Here is a 25,436-nt window from a genome sequence, read left to right on the forward strand (position 1 = left end):
TATTTCCAACACTGAAGCCCAAAGTAAGACAGAAGACAGACACTTAGAAGGAAGTAGTCATAAAATAACTTTTGGGGACCAAAACAGAAGATGAATAACAGATTTTTTGATTGGTTCACATGCCAATTTAATCTTTTCTTTCCTTATTAACAATCCTCTTCTATCACCAGTCTTAAGATTCCCTTGCTGCTTCCCCCATTCATCTGTTTTATGCCTCCTTCTACTTCCCCCTTTAAATCCATCCCTCACATATGTTTTCATGCTATCTTTAATGCCCATATTCACTGCCCTATCTTTTAAAAAAGATTTATACCAGTGTTTTTTGAGCAATATAATGTTTTGTACAAATTGAAGAAGATATACAGAACTGGGGAGTTCAAAGCACCTCTGCCCAGACCATGCCTCTTTAATGGGCCTTCCTTTAAAAAAAAATAGCACACAGGATCTGTTTTTCTTTTTACCATAAACTTAATTATAAGTGTTATTTTTAATGAATAATAAAGTAATTAAAAGGCATAATCTGGAAATTCTTAGCAATCTTTATTTTGATAGCATTCTTGACAATACCTAAAGCTTACAGAAAGGCTTACAAATTTAGTCCATCCATTAATTTTAATGTTAGAATTACTTCTTTTTTTTCCCTTCAGCTTATCTGTATGATTAAAACCCTTCTGAGGTTTTCTTTTCATTTGTTAAACATCAAAATACCCTGGGTAAAGAAAGAAAGTATTTAAACTGGAGACTGCTAATTGTTAATACTTGACATAACTTCAAGGGACGTCAAATACTACAATACAGTTAACTGAAGTAAATTACACAGCATACAGAAATAGGCTCCTATTTACCAGAATTATGTTTAGGTGTTGCCCTAAAGGATGGAGATGAAACTGAGAAATCACTGATTTCATGATCTAGACATTAGCTTTCTTACCTGCTACAGAAAGTCTTTTTTTCCTCTCTACTCCAAATACTGTGTTATCCAAATCTTCTAGTGATGGCAATGGCTCTAAATTAGTAGCCTACAAAAAAAAAAAAAAGAAGAAGAAGAAGAGGATTAATGCTATTCTTCAGCTTTAGGGCTTTAATCAGAATCCTTTCCCCTACCAAATACAACCCAGGTATTCTATGTAACTATGTTTCATATATTGACCTTTACTGGCATAAGTCCTATAATTCTCATGGGAAAAAAAAAAAACAAAACAATTCATACCTGTGCACTTCCATTTATTACAAGTAATATTTTGAGGCTCTTCATATGAATACTACGATCCAGCAGTTCCACCGCTTTGTCCAAGTCATCTTGGGTGGTTAATGGAATTACCAACTAAACAAAAAGGAACATAAGGAATTGTGTAGACATCTCACCAGGTAAAGTCCTCCCAGGAGTATCTCCATTATTATGGAATTATAAATCTCAAAATACCCTGCTCTTTGATTTGTCAGTATAATGAAATTCTGAATGAATACATGTATCTATATTGTTTTGCTCTTCCCATCCTACCATCACTAAAATCACAAAATGAATATAGATAAACTGTTGTTTTATTAAACAAATTCTTCTAGAAAACACATTAAGGATTAAAGATCAATTTTCTAGGATATTTCCATAATATTGTTAAACTTAAGTTGTAGTATCTTCACCTCGAAACAGCATTAAGGAACATACAGAAAAACTATATAAAAGTACTATCTTTCATCTGCACTGATGAAAATTTCACTTTTTTTTTTTATAGTAACCACAGATTTTCATTCTCACCTGGTGTGCTTACCAACATACAAAATAGAATGAGCATCAGTGACAGATGCCATGGAGGGGTGCCCCCAGTAATGTACCTGCAATCTACAGCCCACCTGGAGCTCCTACCTCTGACTTGACCACTACAGTCTAAAACAAGTAAGCTAAATGGGTGAGCCATCCTACAGTAAGCCCTGAATGTTGAAATCTACTTTCATTAGTCCTCTCATGAATCAGATGTTATAAGGGACAAAAGCACCTGAACAGTCTGTGAGGAAAAAGCATGATTCATACTACTTAACAAGATACTTCTTTTTTAAAAAACGTAAACTTCATAGCGTAAGACAATTTTGTCAATAATCTTCAAAGTATATTCCATTTCACTGAAAGGAAAGAATAAAAACAAGTGAACATATTCCACACTTGTGAGCCTGCACTAAAAGAGTATATAAGCCATTTATGTCAAGGCTTAGTTAGTTAAGGGTCCTCTACAGTATAAATACTTTGTGGACAAGGACTCCCCCTAAGCCAGCAATGAACACAGAGCACAGCAAAATACAAATACTTGGTAAATACTGTTTAATAAATATCATAGGGTAAAAGCTTCATCTGCACCCAAACCCACTAGCTGACATGGTGTGCATTCATTCTCTGTAGATTTCTTTATGAAAACTATTCTTTGTTACAAGAAAGGCTTCCAGACACAAATACAAAGCAGGGCTAATGTGAATTACATTACACAACCTGCTTACATTTAATTACTCTGTACTTGAAATTACATTCCCAATTTCTGTCCACATATAGCTAGTTTTATACTGTTATAACATGTACTATCAGGTCTTTTTTTTCTCTGTGAGAACTTTTTTCTAATAAAAAAATATTAACTGTTTGGTATCACAGAACAAGTCTGAGCTACTTAATTAAATTCCTTTCATTTTCCTATCAATCATCAACGATATTGGCACACCTTGTTCCCATCTTTAATAGTTTTTAAATTATATTTTAAGCACTAGAAGACATTTTAAAGCAATGATGAGGACTGTTCTGCCAATTTTTCATTTGGGGGGAAACCTGAATATTTACTTTAACTACACAGTATTTATAACTGGATTGTTTATTTCTCCAAGATACCATAGCTTTTGAAGGAAAAGACACTAGTTTAAACCACAGTAACAAAATATTAACATAAATGATTCTGCTCTTCTCTAGCTTGCTAAAGTGAAATCTGGACATTCTGGAAGAGTACCTGAGTGGCAGCCTGGACTACTGTCTACAGCTCTGATGTAATCCCTCACATGTGCTGAGGTCACCTATTACAAATTTTAAAATGAGGACTAAAAGTCAAGAACAAGTCCCACCTTATCTAAATTATACTAAACAAATCACCCAATATTTTCCTGCTTGGTGAATTCATTTTGGTCTCACTCATAAAATCTATTTGCCTCTGGATTATTACTGATAAATCAGCTGTACGTTAATAAAAATCATTTCTGGAAAGGAAACTAAAAATTCAGTCCAAGACCTCATTAAATAGAATCTAAATTTGAAATAAGTGAATTATCTTCCTAACTTTACATAGTGAAACATGAAAACTGTCCCTAAAAAGGCTTGTCCTCCTCCACCCACCTAAAATGGGAAAGGTCTTAGAAAATCCACTTACTTTTGCCTGCACACCCCCATTTATCCCCCGTGACAACACACACATCCAATACTTTATTCGATAAAGAGTAGCCTAACTCACAAATCCAACCAATCCCAGCTTAAATTTCCTTGTTTCAATTCTAGCAAACCAAAAGTTTATAGTCTTTCAGAACAGAGGATTTTACATTACACAAGAAAAAAATATTTATAGAACTGGAATAACAAGCAGTATAAATGAGTTTTTTGCTTGTCTACAGGTCCACAAAACATCCCCCTTGTAATACCCTTTTCCTAGTACCCCCAATGTCCAAGAACACGCATTGGGCTTGTCATGATGTAAATTAGGACATGGTTAACTCACAGAATCAAGATTCTAACAGAAATTCAGAGTTGCTAGAAAATTTTAAACAATGTAATGTTACCCCGATGCGTCCTCTACCACATTTTTGCCAAGAGGCCACCCAGCATAACGGCAAAACCACCCTCAGAAATGCTTTAGAAAGCATGAGAAAAAGAAACTGAAATGGAGGAAGTTCTCAATTCTTAGAAAATGGGGGAGGGTTCCTAACACTACAGGTCAACTAGCTTGATGTCAATCCTCAAGAAAGCCCTAGAAAAAATTCTATGCAGGCACCCCTTGTTTTAGTGTGCTTCACTTTACTGTACTTCACAGATACTATGTTTTTTACAAGTTGAAGGTTTGTGGCAACCCTGCCACGAGTCTACTGGCACCATTTTTCCAACAGCATTTACTCCCCTTGTGTCTCTGTGTCACATTTTGGTAATTCTTCCAAATGTTTCAAACTTTTTCATTATTATTATAATTGTTATGATGATCTATGATCAGTGATCTTTGATGTTACTATTGCAAAAAGATTACAATTTGCTGAAGGCTAGATGATAGTTAAAATTTTTCAGCAATAAATTATTTTTAAGTTTTTTTTTTTAGACATAATGCTACTGCACAGAGATATAATATAAGAAACTATATTATAATGTAAGCATAATTTATATACACTGGGAAACCAAACAATTCATGTGACTCGTACTGCAATAGTCACTTTATTGTAGTGGTCTGGAACTGAACCTGCAATATCTCCAAGGTATGCCTATTAACAAACTGGGAAAACTCAGAAAAGAAACAGCAATTTTAGGAGTTCGGACAGGTACAATACGAACAAATCATGTCAAACTAACGTCATTTTTCTTGATAGACCTACTATGCTCATAGATCAAAACAATACTGTAGTCAATCTATCTTGGCATTCAAAAGTTGTCCATGATATAATTTTAGACCAGACAAAACCAAAACAAAGATATATCTGGGTTACTTAGACTCATACCATGTGATAAAGATTCAAGTATGTTCATAAAAGATACTAGGAAACACTGGTAGGGGACCGGGGAAGACAGGGCAGAGAAGGAGCCCCATAAAGGGTATATTATCCAGCAAGTTACCACTGCGGGCAAGGGGGCCCCATCCATCCCCACTGCCTACCACATCCTTGATCCTCACCTTGCCAATCCCCGTTCCCCCCGCCCCAATTCGTACTTCAGCTTACACCCTACAGCCATACCTCTGAAAAGCCCTCAGAGTCTCAGGGGCTGGCAGCTGGAAATCAGGCCAGCACAAACAGAAATAAGGCCAGGCAACAAGAGGTGTTCATGGCTAACTGAAAACCCAAAAAGTATTTGAAAAATAACATTTGAAGGTATTACTGTAGTATATTACTCATTACTCTGTTCAGAAATATTATTTGGATATGGATTTTTTACTTTATCAAAATATTTTCCCTTTTCAGCTATAAGTGGTTTCTTTAGACAAGCTACATTAACATGTTGTTTTTGCTTTAAAATAACAATTTGAAAATCTAATATTTCAAATATTTTTATTAGCACAAACTTTAACATTTGCAAAGTACTTTCACATTTTCTCAAATTAATTTTTACTGAACTTTCTAGTGTCACTCCATTCCCACTGATGCTTTTTCTACTCCTGACACCCAAGTTTTTTCCATCTTCGGATCTCTGTATGCTCTGTTCTCAAGCTGCTCTCTCTCAGGAATGTTGTTCCCCTCAAACTCTTCGCAGGGTGGGCTTTTCATACTTCAAATCTCAACAATGAAACATTATCACTGCATTTAGCCCTCAGTACTACCTAAACAGGACACCTACTGCCCTTGCCTTTATCCTTCATCAAAACACTTCACGCGTTTCCTTCAAAGTACTTCACATATTTAAACGATTCGATTATTAACTGTCTGCTTCTACCACAAGTCTATACACTCCATGAGGGGCTGCAATTCATAAATCACAGCCACTATGCCTGGCAAATGCAACAGTATTTTTCGAGAGGGAAAAAAACCAACCAATTAACTAAATTGTCCCTAAAAATGTGTGAATCTCAAGATACTGATCTGAGATCATAGGATCTGAAAAAAATCTCAGAGATCTGCAATATGAATTTTACGGAAAGTTCAAAAGGGATTCTCCAGAACAAAGAGCTCCTCAGTGTCATAGTGAGCCCTTAATATTATACGTACTGACTCCCAAACATAAACATAACAATCTAATCACATCCTTACAAATATTAAAGCAATCCTTTGAGTTTTAACTAAACTGTCCAGCTACCAAAGCTCTGTTGTCTCTGTAGGCAAGTAGAAAGTATGAAAAGAGAGTGCATCAGTAAAGAACAAAGAGTAAAAATAAAACATAAATAAGCAGCAAACTTTTAAGTAATACATATATTTCCTCCTTTAATAGATTCTCAATTATGTGCACAGTAGCACCTTTCAATATCTTCCACAATGAAAAAATTCATTTTAATAAGTTAAAATTTACTTCTGATATCTTATTCCCCTAAAATACCGTGTCCTTAACAATCGTCAAATAAAAGCACAACCATCTGAAAACAATCTCTTAAACACATTGTTTTCCAAAATAAGAACTATTGAAAATTAAACTGTACATGTTTACCTCATTATTGGTATAATGTAGATCCATAGACTGTCCAAAGGCAATTCTAGCTTTAGACCTCAGATCTTCCAGTTTAACTGGCCTGGGGAACTGAAGGATTCTATATAGACAGAATTTTTATATATTTTATTTTCTTAGGCATAGTTAAACAACTGACTTGCAACAGTTACCTCTTGGATAGAGAAATATAAAGTTAAAATGTAAACATTCACTTAAACACTACAATGGCTCATTTTAGATCAAATGCACTAATTTCAACACTAAGTTCAAGAACTCTGAAGTTTGTTCTATCAATAAAAATTATAAAAAGGAAATTCTCAAAATGTTCTGCAGTTTATAATTTGCACTGCAAATGTTATATAAATTAAAGAGCAAAGTAAAATGTACATTGAGAAAAGTGATTAAACTTAACTATGTGTCATCCATACAATGAAATGCAACGAAACTGTTAAAAAGAATAAAGCTGTTCTTTGCAGATCCAAATTTTGACTTCTGTACCCTCATCAATTCAACATTTCTGAGCACACGTATATATATTATGTAAGCATAGCCCCACCCTCAAATAAATATCTTCAAAGAGTTAAAATTTTTAAATTGTAGAATTTTCTATTTATTTCACAAAGGATTGACTTGTGTTGTCCTTGGGGACCATGCACCTAAGCTTGGAGACTACTCTACTACTCTACTAGACTGTAAGTTTTGTAACAGGAGGGACCATGTCTATTTCACTTACTTTATTCCCTTCATAGCCCAGCGTATAGTTAGTACTCAATAAACAGTGATCAAGGAATTAAAAAAAAATTGAGAAACTATCCATAAAGAATTATAAATAGGAAAAAAGTAGACTGGACAATACTTGTATGGTATATCTGGTACATCCCCCCACTTTTTTTTAAACATCTCTGTGTAAAACATTTTTATATCTTCAGGTTATATGACTTGTGAGCCTTTTTAAATGCCTTAAAATGGACAGATCTTTCATTAAATTAATTTAATGAGACACTAATAATAGAAATAAAATCCTATCTTCTCTATTAGGTCTTGTTAGCAATTCTGTTATCAACCACCACTACTACCACTTCCACCATTCCACTGAGAGACAGATACCCAGTTGAAGGCTAGGCTTCCACCTCTGCTAAATGATTTGTAGCCACCATTCCCACTCACTTTCCTTAACGTTATTAATTAAATACAGGTCATATAATTAAAGTCTCTTGAGAATAATTAAAATTGTGAATTTAAGTCCGTGCACCTAAATTCTGTATAGTATCTGAACAGATGATACAGTTATAATAAGAAGAAATTAATTTCCACTGAGTAAAAATTTTTTTAAATGGTAATATTTAAAACTGCATTATGTGATGACCTTATTTCCTAATACAGCAAAGTAAAAACATTAATCATTTCTGATGCTTAGCCTGAATTTTGATAGATTCTATCTTAAGTCCAAGTACACGTTATAGTTACCAAGGACTACTCCATTTTCAATTTGTAAGCCATGAACCTTCGTTAAAATCTAAAAAGAACCTCTAACAGTCTTAACTAGGACATGTATTTGATTAAATCAATAAACCAACATATAATGTTTCCTTCCTTACCTTTTTTCTCCTCTGTGTTCAAATTTGACTCGGACATCATTCTGTAATGCAATGATAAATCAGTTCAGAGATCAGAGAAAATTTCCAGAATTTCTAAATCATTTTCTACTCAGTCACTCATTTAAAATAGAGTAGAAGGGGAAGGAGGTTTCATTTTTGCTGTCAACTCCAATCAACCGCTAGTGTCTACCAAAGGGCTGAGTTGAGAATTAGGTTGCTGAATCTGGGCTCAACAGGAAAGAGCACCAAGATCTATTAGTGATGACATCACGGGTATGAGACATTTGCTAATTCTGTTAAAGGGCAATTATATAGAATACTGTGTTTCCACTTTTTATGTTAGACATCCTAAACAAACTTTATACTATACTTTGATAAAAATTAATTTAAAGGAAAGACTCAAAATGATCTTCATCTGTAAATATACAGAGTAACAGACTATTTTAAATAAAAAACATTTGCTTTTGTTATGTGCCGTAAGAATTGGATGAAATATCAACTCTAGACAGAAGATACCTCATTAAATGAAACTACCATTTAAAACAAAAACAAAAACAGACATCCTTATAGAAAAATATATGACAAACAACAAAATACTTGATTCAAAAGTGTAAAAGCTAATCACTTTAAACAAGCCCTCTATGATTAGGATATTCAAAGAAAATAATTCATAGAACAACAATATATATTTATTAAAATATTATTGAGACAAATACCTGCTTTTTTGGTGACAAGGATTTTGTTTTTCTGGTTTCATGCATGAATGATCCTGGTCTACTGGCCTTATGAAGAACAGCCAAATCTTGCATGATTGAGTGCAAAGCTTGCTGATCATCTAGGTATTTTTAAAATAACATATACAGAGAACTGTAATTTCAATATGTATTTATCACCAATACAAAATTTATAATAAAATTTAATGCAAAAATACATTAATGCAAAAATGCATCTAGAACATTTTCAATGCCTACATTTCTGTTATTTTTGTTAAATAAAAATTTAGTTATTTAAAAACTGAAGACAAGTAACATTAAAACTGCACTAGACTCAAGCACTTGCATCATACTTGCACAGATGTTCACACAAGACATTTATAAGGCAAGTAACGTCATTCTGACACTTCTAATGATGTAACATCCCAGGATATGGGTCAAAACAGTCCTGTTACGACAAATTTTTTTCTATGGCTCAAACAAAACATCAACAAGACATCTAAAATCTTAATTAAAACAAGTGGAGAAAAAATAAACTTTATATAAATACCATCATTATTTAGCATTTATGTTCAAAGTACAGAATTCCTTTTAGTTTTTCTCTTTCATCAGTACTTCAAGTCAGAAACACAGGAAAGCTTTATCAGTGGATAAAGGCCTACTGATATTTGGAAGTGTTTTTTTTTTTTAACTTCTTAACCATAAGGTTCAACAAGACTATATGTAACAGATTGTTTAATGATCTCAGCCACTAATAACTTAAAAGGTATCAATGCAAGAAAAAAGTACTGAATCCATAAAATTGAATGAAAGGATCATGAACCATGAAATTTTAATCTCTTCCAAACACATCAAAGATTTATTTCTAAGACTATACGCATGAGTCTCCTAGCAATGACAATTATATGATCTCTGGAAAACTTCAGAGACAATTAATTGATTTTCACTAGTAAATCAATTCTACTAATGATAATCAACAATTGGTAAATAAAGGAATTGAGGGACTTTTACAACTTAACATTTTAAAATGTAACCATTTTGGTGAACAATAATTTACATTTCAGGGGAAAAGTATTTAAAACATGCTTTATTCTGTAAAGGGAGATCATTAAAAAGAATGTGGCAAGTCAATGGCTTCATCAGTCTTTCAAGCACACAAAAAGCTGACTTCTTTACCGTGTTAATTTTTTATAACACTCAATATATTCTGTTCTACAGTGAAACTACTTGCATACTGAAATTAAATAATGGCTCCAAAGGTTTTGTTAATAAATTCCAGGTCTAGAGAAAAGTTTAATCCTTCATAAAGTATTCTTTGTAAAATAAATTTTCTACATAATATTAGTTTAGCCAAACAGTAACTGAGCCAGATGGGTATAATGTAATCACATGTACTGTACATGGGTCCAAGCTAGACTATGTCATTTATTGATAAAAATAAATCCTCCCTTAGGAAAAGAATATGCTGAAAATGATCTGAACTGGAATAAAATCATCTGATTCAATCTTCTTAAGAAAAAAAGTAAGACCCTTAATTCTACACTGGGGAAAGGAGAACTCTTAGTACTTAAACATATCTATGCTTTAATTATTTTCTTTACTAAACACTTGAATTTAGGCATTTTCACAGTATTTAATGTTTAACATTACATGTTTAATATTATAACACCAAAATAAATAAATGCCTGGGAAGGGTTTGGCTTAAATCTCCTATCACATTTACATATACTAACTTTCTTGTTTAAAAAAATGAATACCATTTTCTATAGTACATGTAGAAAAGTAAAGAGAGTCATTTGAATAAAAGGAACCTCTTAGGGAGATGACATACAACTGAAGGGTTACTTGAGTTCCTTCTTTTTCTGGAGTGAAGGAGAATCAGATGGTCAATAAGTGCCCAACAGGAAACTTACTTTTGATAAGATGTAAGCTAACAAATCCCCAAAAGATCAAGCAAAGTGGTGAACATACACTACAAGCACTCTTCTAATAATTCTTAGGTGGTTTAACTCTACTAAGAATCTCTATGGTGGTTACAGGTACAGGTTGTAAACATCATAGGATCATGAGTTGATCTAAATGGAGGAGAGGATGCTTGGAGGATCCCAGAATCTGACCAACAGTCACACAGAAGCAGCACTGGATTTGTGACACACATTAAAAGGACAAGCAGTTGACCAGAAAAACCAAAAAATATTTGGGAAATGATTTCAAATAAGTTTATCAGAAATGTTTAATTTAATATCTAATATGCTTATTCATTATACTTTAAAAGTACAGGAGAAAATCTTCAATCTATTTGTGGCTCACACTTTTAAATATTCATAGTTTCTTGTGACTAGCTTTGCACATGTTTTTAAGCAATGACTGTTCTTTGCATACTATAGTGAAGTATCATTTGAGAAGTATAGTGGATATCAATTTAATACAAAGTTCAGATCACAAGTGAGAGCAACAAAAATGAAAAGTTGGTATGAATTCAGTAAAAGGATATCCAATTTGGAACTGGAGGTGAAGGCGACAAAAGTGGAGAATTTGGACCACGTGATGGCACTGCATGCGTGGTTACAAAAAAAGAAAGTGGAAGAGAAATTCAGAAAGTAGGAAGGTGGAGGTGTGGTCTACACACTTGCCACGAGCAGACACACTGAAAGTGTGCTAACCCTTCCACTACACAACATGGACAAATTAAAGCTCTTTGGCCCAAATGTCATGCATGTACATATATGAGTGACTAATATTAATAATTTGTTAAGCAAGTGGTAGGAAAAGTGTGACAAACACTGGCAAATACATGTCAGAATTAAGATATCGTTATAAGATATTGATCTAAGTTTAAAACCTTAACTTCTAACTACTCAGTCCATTTTTCCCCATTTAGGATAGGGCAGGCCATTTGCTCCATTTCTTTCTAGTGTTTCCTTGTCCAATCCCTGCCTCACATTGGAACCCTCAACCCCAAGGAGAAAAAGAGGAAAGAAAGAGAGAGAGAAAGAAAGGAGAATAAAGAAGCAAACAAAATGATACATAAACTGAACACCCACAATCCATTCCCAAACTTCATCCCCCCTTTCCATTAGCGTTATGACCCCACAGGAAATTCACAAGAGTTGTAAAACATATCCCCCCCTCCCCCAGCACCAATGATTTACTGCTCTATTCTGTTACAAAGTTTTATGATTTATTATTTTTATGCAGCTATTTTCTTTAGTCTATTTATATTATTACACCGTTGAGTAATTATAACAATTCATTCTCAGCATTTATTCAATCCTTAAAAGTCATGTTTCTTTATCAAGTATTCTCTCTGGCCATCAGATTCTAAAAAAATCACAGTCCATCTTAACAGTTTATTTTGAATGTCCATACTATGTCTTGCATAAACTGGTTATCCCAAAACTGTAAAAGTCAATGCAAAAAGTGCTTTAATCGAAAATCTATTAAGTAAATAAATGTAAAACATTACATAAATCTCCTAAATCATAAAATTTCTTCATAAAAAGCTTATCATACGCACAAAGTTTTCCCTCCCATTTTATCCTTTAATCATAGATGAGAACTGCTTTTAGTCGGAACTCACCCATCATGACAACCAGCTTGACTATTTCAAAATTAGGGAAATGGTTCTCTCATCAGCATTCTCTATTGCCTAAGGAGGTAAAAAGACAAACATGTAAGACGAAGAAAGAGAAGAGGTAGCCACAAAAAGAAAACAAGTCAGTATAATTAACACTAATGAGAATGTACAATATTAATACTTTACACATTTTGCTGGGAAGAAGAGCTTTATTTTTTCCAGATATTCAATTATTGAGAGTAAACTAAAACTCACTATTATTTCATATTAAATTTACTTCAGTATTTTTCAGGTTCCTATCTATCTAAGCTAAAGCAAAATAAAATGAAGCCAATTTTGAGAGTCAAAAACCTTAAGAGGGACTTCCCTGGTGGCTCAGTGGTTAAGAAACCCCCTGCCAATGCAGGCAACATGGGTTTGATCCCTGGTCCAGGAAGATCCCACATGCTGTGGAGCATCTAAACCCATGTGCCACAACTACTGAGCCTGCGCTCTAGAGCCCGCAAGCCACAACTACTGAGCCAACATGCCACAACTACTGAAGCCCACACACCTAGAGCCCATGCTCCACAACAAGAGAAGCCACCACAATGAGAAGCCCATGCATGGCAACAGAGAGCAGCCCCTGCTCGCCTCAACTAGAGGAAGCCCGTGCACAGCAACAAAGACCCAACGCAGCCAATAAATAAATAAATAAATAAATAAATAAATAAATTTATATAAAAAAAAGAAACAAGAGATAATCTAATAAACTCGAGTTCCCACAGAGCAATGGCAGATTTAAAGACAGAGGGGAAAAGGTCATGTTTAGAGACATCAGTGAAATAGTAAAGGCCTATAAAAATTCTCTTCTCCATAAAAGAAAAAATTGTCAGAATCAACAAAAACGAATTAACCAAAAGCTTGCAGCAATCTGGGCAGCATTTAGGAGTCACAGTGAAAAAGAGAGTGCCTTGGGACTTCCCTGGTGGTCCAGTGGTTAAGAATCGCTCTTCCAATGCAGGGGAAACAGGTTCGATCCCCGGTTGGGGAACTAAGATCCCACATGCCACAGGGCAACTGAACACACAAGCCACAACTAGAGAGCCCACGTGCTCTGGAGCCCATGAGCCACAACTAGAGAGAAGCCCACGTGCCTCAACAAAGATCCCACATGCCGCAACTAAGATCCAATGCAGCCAAAAATTAAATAATATTTCTTAAAAAAGAGAGAGCGCGCATGCCTTGTGGTGTTCTGACCATCCCTATTTCTATCTTCCTGCCCTTTACTCCCAGCTCCAAAATAGCAATCTAAACCAACAGCCTACAATCACCAAGAAAATGAGCAGCCTGGCAGCCACTGCAGAGGGCAGAATGGAACTGGAATGACTTCAAACTCTGATTCCAAAAAAACTGTCATTATTTGACCCATCTAATGGTTGGCTGACAGACCCCATTTGAAAGGCTGCCTTTATTTAACCTGACTCAAAGCTTTTCCAGTGCAAAGCGCTTGGGGTGTTTGCTGAGCTCAATCAGGGACAACACATCTCAACTGTCTGAGGAAGGGGAAAACAGCTGGGGCAAACAATAGGTTAAGAAAAAAATTTTTTAGAAAAGCTGAGGAATGAGATGTCCATAGGGAACTTTGAAAAGCTCCAACAGACTCCTGGGAATCTAGAAGGAACACAAATGCCCAAGGCTGCTGCATACTCATGAAAGGCCTAAGAAGACCCCCGGCTTTCACCTCTGGCTAACTCTGAGGCTCTGTGCAGCAGTTAAGTAAAGGATAAGGTGGATTGTAAATGCCCAGGAGAATGTTAAAGGCCAGGCCCAACACACACACAGAAAACCTCTCAAAAAAAGACCGTGAGACTTAATGGTTCCAAGCATCTAAGGAAATATCTGTCTAATCATTAGCTGACAACTAAACTAACAGCAGTCTTCAGTGACCATATATGACAAAGAATACAGACTTTAAACAACGAGTTCTGAAATGTCACTAAACAAACAAATAAGAACAATAAACAAAAAACACTGGGGAGGGGACTTCCCTGGCGGTCAAGTGGTTAAAACTCCATGCTCCCAAAGCAGCGGACACTGGTGCAATCCCTGGTTGGGGAACTAAGATCCTGCATGCCACGTGGCATGGCCAAAAAAAAAAAAAAAAACCACTGGGGAGGGAGAAAAATTTGATTTCCAGAGGTGTGACATTATAATATTTTTTTAATCTTTATTGGAGTATAATTTGCTTTACAGTATTGTGCTAGTTTCTGCTGTACAACAAAGTGAATCAGCCACATGTATACATATATCCCCATATCCCCTCCCTCATGAGTCTCCCTCCCAACCTCCCTATCCCACCTCTTTAGGTCTTCACAAAGCATCAAGCTGATCTCCTTGTGCTCTGTAGTAGCTTCCCACTAGCTATCTATTTTACATTTGGTAGTATGTATATGTCAATGCTACTCTCTCACAACGTCCCAGCTTCCCCTGCCCCCAGTGTCCTCAAGTCTGCTCTCTACACCTGCATCTCTATTCCTACCCTGGCACTCGGTTCATCAGCACCATTTTTCTAAAGTCCGTATATATGTGTTAGCATACGGTATTGTTTTTCTTTTTCTGGCTTACTTTACTCTGTATGACAGACTCTAGGTCCATCCACCTCAGTACAAATAGCTCAATTTCATTCCTTTTCATGGCTGAGTAATATTCCATTGTATATATGTGCCACATCTTCTTTATCCATATTTTATTTTATTTATTTTTTTTTTATTGGCTGTGTTGGGTCTTTGTCGCTGCACACAGGCTTTCTCTAGTTGTGGCGAGCAGGGGCTACTCTTCATTGTGGTGCACAGGTTCCTTATTGTGGTGGCTTCTCTTGTTGTAGAGCATGGGCTCTAGGCATGCGGGCTCCAGCAGTTGTGGCTAACGGGCTCTAGAGCGAAGGCTCAATAGTTGTGGCACATAGGCTTAGTTGCTCTGTGGCATGTGGTATCTTCCTGGGCCAGGGATCAAACCCGTGTCCCCTGCATTGACAGGCGGATTCTTAACCACTGCGCCACCTAGGAAGTCCCTTTATCCATATTTTAAATGTCCAGGTTTCAAGAAAAAAAAGAGACATACAAAGACATTAGTCTGTAGACAGAGAAAAAGCAATCAACAAAAACTGCCCCTGAGGAAGCCTAAATTTCAGACTAACTAGACACACAACAAAATTCCAGATTCCCAGATGAAAAGCAAGTGGTCAGCATAAACTACATTGTTTGTATAAGCAGCTTCGGCACAACAAGCCATTCTTATCAGTTAGGCAGGTGAGAACCCTCCTGAAATCCAAGTTCCCAGATGTCAGCCAAGAGCAGACCTCATAAGCGGTTCATTCCAAGGATAAGCAGTGAGGCCATGTTAACTCTTTTCTACACAAACAGCAGCAGGAAATTAATAGACAAGTTTAAAGAAATTGCATAAAGGAATAATTATAAGTGTGTTGTTGGGAGTATGATATATAGATATAATTTGTATAACAATAATAGCACAAAGGAAAGAAGAGGGATAGAGTTAAAAGGGAAGTTTTGTATGCCTCTATAATTAAGTGGTATTAACTCAAACTACATTGTTTTGAGTTGAGATGTTAACTTTAATCCCCAGGTCAACAACTAAAGAATACGTTTTTTTAAATGGCAAAAGAAACAAGAGAATTAAAATAGCACACAACAGAATATCTATTTAACACAAGAAAACAGTAAGGAGGAATGAAGAACAAAAAAAGACATGAAACACATGGAACACAAATATAAAATGTCAGATGTAATCTTACCTTATGTGTAATTGTATTAAATATAAGAGGAATGAACAAAATCACTTAAAAAGCAGAGATTATCACACTAGGTTAAAAAACATGATCCAACGTATGCTGTCTACATCAGACACATTTTAGATTCAAGCACAAAACAGGCTGAAAGTAAAAAACTGCAAAAAGATATACCATGCAAACAGTAGCCAAAAGAGACCTGGCTGTACTAATAGCAGGCAAAACAGAATATATTACAAAATTGTTATTAGCGGCAAAGAAGGACATCTACAGTGAAAAAATGGCCACTTATCAACAAGATGTAGGTAATTATACACATGTATGCAACCTGACAACAGACTCTCAAAATACATGAAGAAAAAAAAGACAGCCTTGAAATAATTCAAATATAATAGCTGGAGATTTCAATGCCTCATTTTCAATAATGGATAAAACAAGTAGACAGAAAATCAATGAGAAAACGAAGATTTAGATAATGCTATAATATACTATATAGATACAATAATGCTATATAGATATAGAGCACTATACCTACAGAACACTTAGGCAATAAAACTTATCTCAGGAAGTATAAACAGATTCAAGAAATATAATGTATGTTCCCTGACAACAATGCAATAAAATGAGAAACTGATAATAGAAGGAAATTTGGGGAATTACACAAATGTAAAAATTAAAAAACACACTCCTAAAGAACTAATGGGACAAAAAAGAAGTCACATGGAAAATTAGAAAATGCTTTGAGAGGAATGAAAATAAAAACAAAACATACGGAAAATTTCTGGGTGCACCTGAAGTACAACTTAAAGATAAATTTATAACTGTGTAAACTCCCTGGTGGTCCAGTGGTTAGCACTCAGCACTTTCACTGCCGAGGCCCAGGTTCAATCCCTGGTGGAGGAACTAAGATCTCGCAAGCCATGCAGCATGGCCAAAAGAAGAAAAAAGAGAAATTTATAACTGTTAATGTTTATATTAAAAAATAAGAAAGACAGACTTCTCTGGTGGTCCAGTGGAAGAATACACATTTGAATGCAGGGAATGTGGCTTAGATTCCTGGTCAGGGAACTAAGATCCCACATGCTGCAGGGCAACTAAGCCTATGAGCCACAACTACTGAGCTTCTGCACTTCAACTAGAGAGCCTGCGTGCTGCAAATTACTGAGCCCACACACTCTGGAGCCTGCGTGCCACAACTAGAGAAGAGAAAACCTGTATACCACAACTACAGAAAGGCCCGAGCACCAAAATTAAAGATCCCACATGCCTCAACGAAGATCCCAAGTGCCACAACTAAGACCCGATGCAGCCAAATAAATTAATTAAAATAAAATAACTAAAATAAAATAAAAAGAAAACAAGAAAGATCTCAAAGCAATAACCTAAACTTCTACCTTAAGACACTGAGGGCTTCCATAGTGGTACAGTGGTTAAGAATCTGCCTGCCAATGCAGAGAACACAGGTTCAACCCCTGGTGTAGGAAGATCCCACATGCCACAGAGCAAATAAGCCTGAGCACCACAACTACTGAGTCCATGTGTCACAACTACTGAAGCCCGTGCGCCTAGAGCCCATGTTCTGCAACAAAAGAAGCCACCGCAATAAGAAGCCTGCACAATGCAATGAAGAGCAGCCCCCTCTCGCTGCAACTACAGAAAGCCTGCGTGCAGCAACAGAGACCCAACGCAGCCAATAAATTTAAAAAATAATAATAATAATAAAAAAAGACACTGAAAAGAGAAGAGCATGTTAACCCCAAAGTAAGTAGAAAGAAACAAACAATAAGGATTAGAAGTGGAAACAAACGAGAAAATAAAAACACAACAGAGGGACTTCCCTGGTGGCACAGTAGTTAAGAATCTGCCTGCCAATGCAGGCGACACGGGTTCAATCCCTGCTCCAGGAAGCTCCCATGCCAAGGAGCAATTAAGCCTGTGCTCTAGAGCCTGTGAGCCACAACTATTGAGCCCATGTGCTGCAACGACTGAAGCACACGCGCCTAGAGCCCTTGCTCTGCAACAAGAGAAGCCACCAAAATAAGGAGCTTGAGCACCAGAACAAAGAGCAGCCCCCGCTCACCACAACTAGAGAGCCCGTGTGCAGCAATGAAGACCCAACACAGCCAACAAATAAACAAACAAGTAAATTAATTTATTTAAAAAAAAACACAACTTTTTAAATCAATGAAACAATGGCTCTTTGAAAAGAGCAATAAAATTGACAAATTTTTAGCTAGATTAACCAAGAAAAAAGACAGGGAAGGGACCTCCCTGGTGGCAGGTGGCACAGTGGTTGAGAATCTGCCTGCCAATGCATGGGACACAGGTTCAATCCCAGGTCTGGGAAGATGCCACATGCTGAGGAGCAACTAAGCTTGTGTACCACAACTACTAAGCCTGTGCTCTACAGCCCAAGAGCCACAACTACTGAGCCCGTGTGCTCCAACTGCTGAAGCTCTTGCGCCTAGAGCCCATGCTCCACAATGAGCAGCCACCGCAATGAGAAGCCTGCACACCACAATGAAGAGTAACTCCCGCTTGCCACAACTAGCGAAAGCCTGTGCACAGCAATGAAGACCCAACACAGCACCACCCCCGCGACCAAAAAAAAAGAGGGAAGATACAAATATCTAAACTCAGGAACTAAAGGAGAATTACTACCAATCTTACAGAAATAAAAAGGATAAGGGGAATACTATGAATAAATATACAGCAACAAATTAGATCACCTGGATGAAATAAAGAGACTGAATTAGAAATTTAAAAACTTTTCACAAATAAGAAGTCCTAACCCAGATAGATGCCTTCAAGCATTTAAGTAAGAATTACCACTAATTATGTAAAAAAGAAGAGACTTCCCTGGTGGTGCAGTGGTTGAGAATTCACCTGCCAATACAGGGGACACGGGTTTGATCCCTGGTCCAGGAGGATCCCGCATGCCTCGGAGCAACTAAGACCATGCACCACAACTACTGAGCCTGCACTCTAGAGCCCATGAGCCACAACTATTGAGCCTACATGCCACAACTACTGAAGCTCACGCACTGAGAGCCTATGCTCTAAAACAAGAGAAGCCACCACAATGAGAAGCCTGTGCACCGCAAGGAAGAATAGCCCCCACTCACCATAACTAGAGAAGGCCCATTCACAGCAACAAAGACCCAACACAGCCAATAAATAAATAAATTTTTAAAAAAAGAAAAAAAAAAAAAAGAGAGAGAGAATATTGAACCCATATCACTCTGATAACCAAACCAGACAAACACATTACAAGAGAAAACTACAGATTAATAATTTTGTGAATAAAGAAAAATCCTCAATAAAAACTAGCAAACCTAATCCAGAACGTTAAAAAAGGGGACTCTACACCATGAACATGTAGGATATATCCCATAAAAGCAAGGTAAGCTCAACATACAAAAATCAATGTAATACACCACACTGGTAAAATAAAACATAGAAAAATACTTGATCATCTCAACAAAGAAAATGCAAGTGCCTAACATAGGGAGATCAACTCGATGATGGGTGATGATTAGAGGGCTGGGATAGGAGGGTGGGAGGGAGGGATTCGAGGGAGGGAGGGCATATGGGGATATATGTATAAATACAGATGATTCACTTTGGTGTACAGAAAAAAACTGGCACAACAGTGTAAAGCAATTATATTCCAATAAAGAGCTGAAAAAAAAAAAGGCAAGTGCCAAAATCCAACTGCCTACTTACTGAAAAGACTAGGAAGAGAAGGGAATTTCCTCTAGCTGATAAAAGGACGTGAAAAAGGGCATGAAAAACCCACAGCTAACATCATGAACAATACATAAATAAAATTTAGAAATATATTCCATTAATAACAGCATCAAAAGAACAACAAAAAGTTTTGTACACTGAAAACTACAAAGCACTGAAACAAACAAACATATCTAAGAATAAGGAAAGATTCCATGTTCATGGATTGAAAGAAAATATTTTTTAAGATGGCAAAATTCTCACAGTGATCTTCAGATCTGATGTAATCTATATCAAAATTGCAATGGCCTGGGACTTGCTAGGTGGAACAGTGGTTAAGGATCTGCCTGCCAATGCAAGATACACAGGTTCGATCGCTGCCCCAGGAAGATTCCACATGCCTTGGAGAAACTAAGCCCGTGTGCCACAACTATTGAGCCCGTGCTCTGGAGCCCATGAGCTACAACTATTGAGCCCGTGTGCTGCAACTACTGAAGCCCATGCACCTAGAGTCCATGCTCTGCAACAAGAGAAGCCACGGCAATGAGAAGCCCGTGCACCACAACAAAGAGGAGCCCCCACTTGCTGCAACTAGAGAAAGCCCGTGTGCAGCAACGAAGATCCACCACAGCCAATAAATAAATAAATAAATTTAAGTGAAAAAAAAATAGACTTTTAATTTAAAAAAAAAATTCCAATGGCCTTTCTTTGTAGAAATGGAAAAGCTGACCTTTAAATTCATGTGGAACTATAAGAGACCCCGAAGAGGCTAAACAATATTGAAAAAGGAAAATGAAGCTGGAGGACTCACACTTCCTGATTTTAAAAATTGCTACAAAATTACATCAATCAAAACAGGGGGGGTACTGACATAAGGAGAGAGACTGATGAAATACAATTGAGAGTCCAGAAATAAACCCAAACATCTACAGTCAAATGGTTTTTGACAAGGGTGCCAAGACAATGGGGGAAAGAACAGTCTTCAATAAATGGTGCTGGACAACTGGATATCCACATGCCAAAGCATGAAGTTGAACCCCTACCTCACACAATATGCAATAATTAATTCAAAATGGATCAAAGACTAAATGGAAAAGCTAAATCTACAAAACTCTTAGGAGGGAACAGAGGTATAAACATCCTTTTCTACCTACCACCCTGAGTTTCTCAATGCAGAACTTATCTAAAGTGCACAAATTTTAAATATACATTTTACATATGCATTCACCCCCATAACCACCAGATAAAGGTATAGACATTTCCAGGACCCATGAGGGCTCCCTTGTAGCCATTCCCAGTCAGTCACCCTTTCCCCACAATGATAATCATCATCTTGATATATATTGCCATAGTTTTGCCTTTTAAAATTTCATGTTAATTGAATCATACAAGACAAGACTCTGTATTTTTCTTCTCTCTCTCTCTCTTTTTTTATTTTCTTTTTTTCGGCCACACTGTGAGGCTTGCAGGATCTTAGTTCCCCAACCATGGATTGAACCTGTACCCTTGGCAGTGAAAGCACAGAGTCCTAACCAATGGACCACCAAGGAATTCCCTGTATTTATTTTTACTTGATATATTATGTCTCTGAAATGCTTCCACATTATCTCTATGAGTATTTTGTTCACTTTCATTGCTGTGTAATATTCCACTATAAGCCTATACCTCAACTAATTTACCCATTCTACTACCAATGGACATGAAGGTTGTTTCCAGTTACTGGCTATTACAAATAAAGCTTCTATGAACCTGTCTGAACATGCCATTTGGTAAACATAAACACATATTTCTGTTGGATATATACCCAAGGAGGGAACTGCTAGATCTCTAAGACATGCATATAGTTAGCTTTAGCAGTTATGGCCAAACATTTTTTCAAAGTGGCTGTGTTAAATATACATACTCTTACCAGCAATGTCAGAGAGTTCCAGTTCTTCCACATACTCAGTAACTCTATTAGTTTTTCTGGTGGTTGTGTAACATCTCTTTATAGTTTTAATTTACATTTATCTGATGATTAATGATGTTGAGTACCATTTTCATTGGTTTACTGGTCATTCTGATATCCTCTTCTGTAAAGTGATTGTTTCAGTCACTGCACATTTTAAAATTTTAGATACAAAAACTTTGTTGGATATGTCCATTATGGTCTGTGTCTTATCCTTACACTCTATTTATGGTATCTTCATTCTAACAAATTTAATGTAGTCAGTAAGTAAATAGTGGAGAATTTAGGCAACTCCTTAATGAGGTGATCAAAATTAACATCACATATATAGGACAGATGGGCATCCTGTGTCTCTAAATGTGATACTCTGAGAAGGACACAACATAAACTAAGCAGTTTTCTGAGAAAGTATAATCTAGATATAATTAATAAAGAAACTTTAGACAAATATAAAATAAGAAACATTGTATTTAAACAAAAAAGGAGATGATATTCCTCAAAGAAGTCAATGAGATAAAAGTCAAAGAAGAGCTATGGAAATGCTGCAGATTCAAGGGGAGTAAAGAGACATGGCAACTTAATCCATCCTGACCTTAGACTGGATCCTGTACTAGAGGGGAACAATGTTATAAAGGCCATTGTTAGGTCAACTGACAAAATTTGAATACGCACAGTTATTATTTATTGAGAAATGGCTACATTCCAGTTACTACTGCCTCTGCTATCCTTTTTCCTTTTATTCCCAACATCAGAGCCTTTATTATTTGCATAATAAATGATAAAAATGTGCATGTGTGTTCCAGTGGTTATTAACTGGCAGGAAAGATATTAGTAATGAGTTTTCATTTACAAAACTGGTAGGGTTCAAATATATGGACTGGCTAAAATACCATAGAAACAAAACACTCCTCTACCCTTGCATGAACAAGGTATAAAAGCCTATATTCTTTACTCTCTTTTTTAATTTTTCAAAATGTTTTTATTGAAGTATAGCTGATTTACAATGTTGTGTTAGTCTCTGGTGTACAGCAAAGTGATTCAGTTTTACATATATATTCTTTCCCATATTCTTTTCCATTATCATTTATTACAGGATACTAATATAGTTCCCTGTGCTACACAGAAACTTTTTTATCTATTGGGTTAGCCAATAAGTTTGTTTGGGCTTTTCCATATATGGAAAACCCAAATGAACTTATTGGCCAATCCAATATTTTATATATAATATAGTAGCTTCTATCTGCTAATCCCAAACTCCTAATTTATCCCTCTCCCACCCCCTTTCCCTTTGGTAACCACAAGTTTGTTTTCTATGTCTATGAGCCTGTTTCTATTTCATAAGTAGGTTCATTTATGTCATATTTTAGACTCCATGTATAAGTAACACCACATGATACTTGTCTTTCTCTGTCTGACCTACTTCACTTAGTAGGATAATCTCTAGGTCCATCCATGTTGCTGCAAATGGCATTATTTCATTCTTTTTATGGCTGAGTAGTATTCCAGTGTGTATATATACCACATCTTCTTTATCCACTCATCTGTTGATGGACATTTAGGTTGCTTCCATGTCTTGGCTATTGTAAACAGTGCTGCTATGAACACTGGGGTGCATGTATCTTTTCGAACTATAGTTCTCCCTCAATATATGCCCAGGAGTAGGATTGATGGATCATATGGCAACTCTATTTTTAGGTTTTTTTGGGGGGAACCTCCATACTGTTTTCCATAGTGGCTGCACCAATTTACATTCCTACCAACAGCATAGGAGGGTTCCCTTTTCTCACACCCTCTCTAGCATTTGTTATTTGTAGATGTTTTAATGATGGTCATTCTGACTGGTGTGAGGTAGTACCTCATTGTATTTTTGATTGGCATTTGATGCCACCAATAAGACTAACCAACTCCTACTTCTACAATTTGTTGCATCTATATATCAAGTGAATCTTTCATGCAAGGTATGGCTGAAGTAACTTAAGGATAGAAAGCTGGGAAGTTAACATGTTTACAAAGCAGATGGCACTTATTATTTTTGAACTTGCTTACTAATAAATGTTGGTGAAATATTATACTTGGCAGAATTTGGTTTAAGGTTTACTTTCATTATAAGCCATAAATTACAAGGAAGCAGCTGATCTTCACTTAACTTCACTGATAGGTAGCTACTTCTATTTACCTAAAAGAACACAATAATTGTGCATAGCCAATTTGACTTTGTTCAAATTCACAACACCCAACTTAGGGCCTCTGCACTTGCTTTTTCTACATCTAAGAGTCTTTCCCTAAGGCTTTAAATGGCTGCTCAGGTCTACTGACCATCCAATATAAAAGATTTCCCCTACTCACTCAATTATTTTTTTTCATCAGCCTATTTTTGCTTCTTGATAGAACTTATCATGATATAAAAATACTTTTGATTTTGTTAATTTACTTATTTATTGTACCTCCACCCTCACTGGCACACGAGAGCCTTAAGAACAGAGACTTTATTGAAATGGTTGATCACTGTACTTCTATGCACAGGACGGTGCCTGGCTCATAGAAGGTACTGAGTATTTTAGAATAAAAGACAGAAAGCAAAAAAGTAGGAGGTGGGGAATAAGACAAAAGAGGTGTTAGCTTGCAAAGATAAAAAACTAAATCTTAAAGAACAGGGGGAAAAAGATCTATACAAATGCTTGTACAATAAGAAAATGAGGAAGACATTAGTAAGACAGTTTTGCACTCCACACTCAAAAAGCCCATGAACCAATAAAGAAAAGAGGGAAAGGCACTGCTGTAGTATCATGGATGTTAACAGAGATATGTCACTAAAATACAGGTAAGAAATACCCACTTGTGTGACAATATTTGCCATACTGTACTAAACTACTTCAAGTAAGTGCATTTCATTATAATTAGGCCCACCCCTATCCATAAGCAGACCATGAGTTCACTGAGATGAAACCAAATGTTATGTATCTCTTTGTCTTCACCAACAAATGACAGTCAAAACTGGTACTCAATCTAAATTTGTTAAACTGTGCTGACAAGATTTTAATGACTTTCACGTTTATAAGAAACTAATAATGATAAGAAGACTCCATCCTGGGACTTTGTAGGTGGCACAGTGGTTAAGAATCCACCTGCCAATGCAGGGGACCTAGGTTCTAGCCCTGCTCCAGAAAGATCCCACATGCCACAGAGCAACTAAGCCCATGTGCCACAACTAATTGAGCCCATGTGCCACAACTACTGAAGCCCATGCACCTAGAGCCCGTGCTCCACAACAAGATAAGCCACCACAATGAGGAGCCCACACACCACAATGAAGAGTAGCCCCCATGGAGAGAAAAAAGATGGTGGCGAAGTAGAGAGACGTGGAGTGCATCCCTCTCCACGGATGCATTGGGAATGCACGGAAGGACGCAGTAATTCCCACAGAGAACCAGCTGAACACCAGCAGACGGCCTCGGACACCAGAAAGGACTGCAGGGAGCCCGACATAGCCGGTAGGGAGGCATCTACGACGGCTCAAAGAGGGTGAAGTGGCGGAGCTGTGGCAGACGGGAGGGAACGAGAAACATACGGAGGGTCCGCAGCGCAGCTCAGCATTCCCGGACCGAGACATCGATCCGCGGCTGAACGGAGGGTCCAGCAGTGGGAGCGTGGGAACCAGAGGGCTGGTTCAGGGTGAGAAACATTGTTGCTGGTAGGGTGACGGACCAAGAGGACAGGAGGGAGGAGGTCCGC

At 36.7% G+C, this 25,436-nt stretch overlaps 1 protein-coding gene across 2 annotated transcripts in view; it reads right to left on the reverse strand.

Moving 5' to 3' along the window:
* MAP3K2 (mitogen-activated protein kinase kinase kinase 2) overlaps window positions 1–25,436 on the reverse strand; it is a 94,678-nt gene that overhangs the window by 27,771 nt on the left and 41,471 nt on the right. For both annotated transcript variants that reach the window (XM_057744767.1, XM_057744766.1), the window contains exons 2-7: window positions 12,244–12,312; window positions 8,667–8,785; window positions 7,951–7,991; window positions 6,353–6,452; window positions 1,211–1,324; window positions 932–1,019 (exon numbers count right to left, since the gene is read on the reverse strand). In XM_057744767.1, coding sequence (XP_057600750.1) covers window positions 932–1,019; window positions 1,211–1,324; window positions 6,353–6,452; window positions 7,951–7,991; window positions 8,667–8,785; window positions 12,244–12,250 — 469 coding nt within the window. In that variant the 5' untranslated portion in view covers window positions 12,251–12,312. The remainder of the gene's footprint in view (window positions 1–931; window positions 1,020–1,210; window positions 1,325–6,352; window positions 6,453–7,950; window positions 7,992–8,666; window positions 8,786–12,243; window positions 12,313–25,436) is intronic.

Source organism: Hippopotamus amphibius, chromosome 8, assembly GCF_030028045.1.
Source record: "Hippopotamus amphibius kiboko isolate mHipAmp2 chromosome 8, mHipAmp2.hap2, whole genome shotgun sequence".
Lineage (NCBI taxonomy): Eukaryota > Metazoa > Chordata > Mammalia > Artiodactyla > Hippopotamidae > Hippopotamus > Hippopotamus amphibius.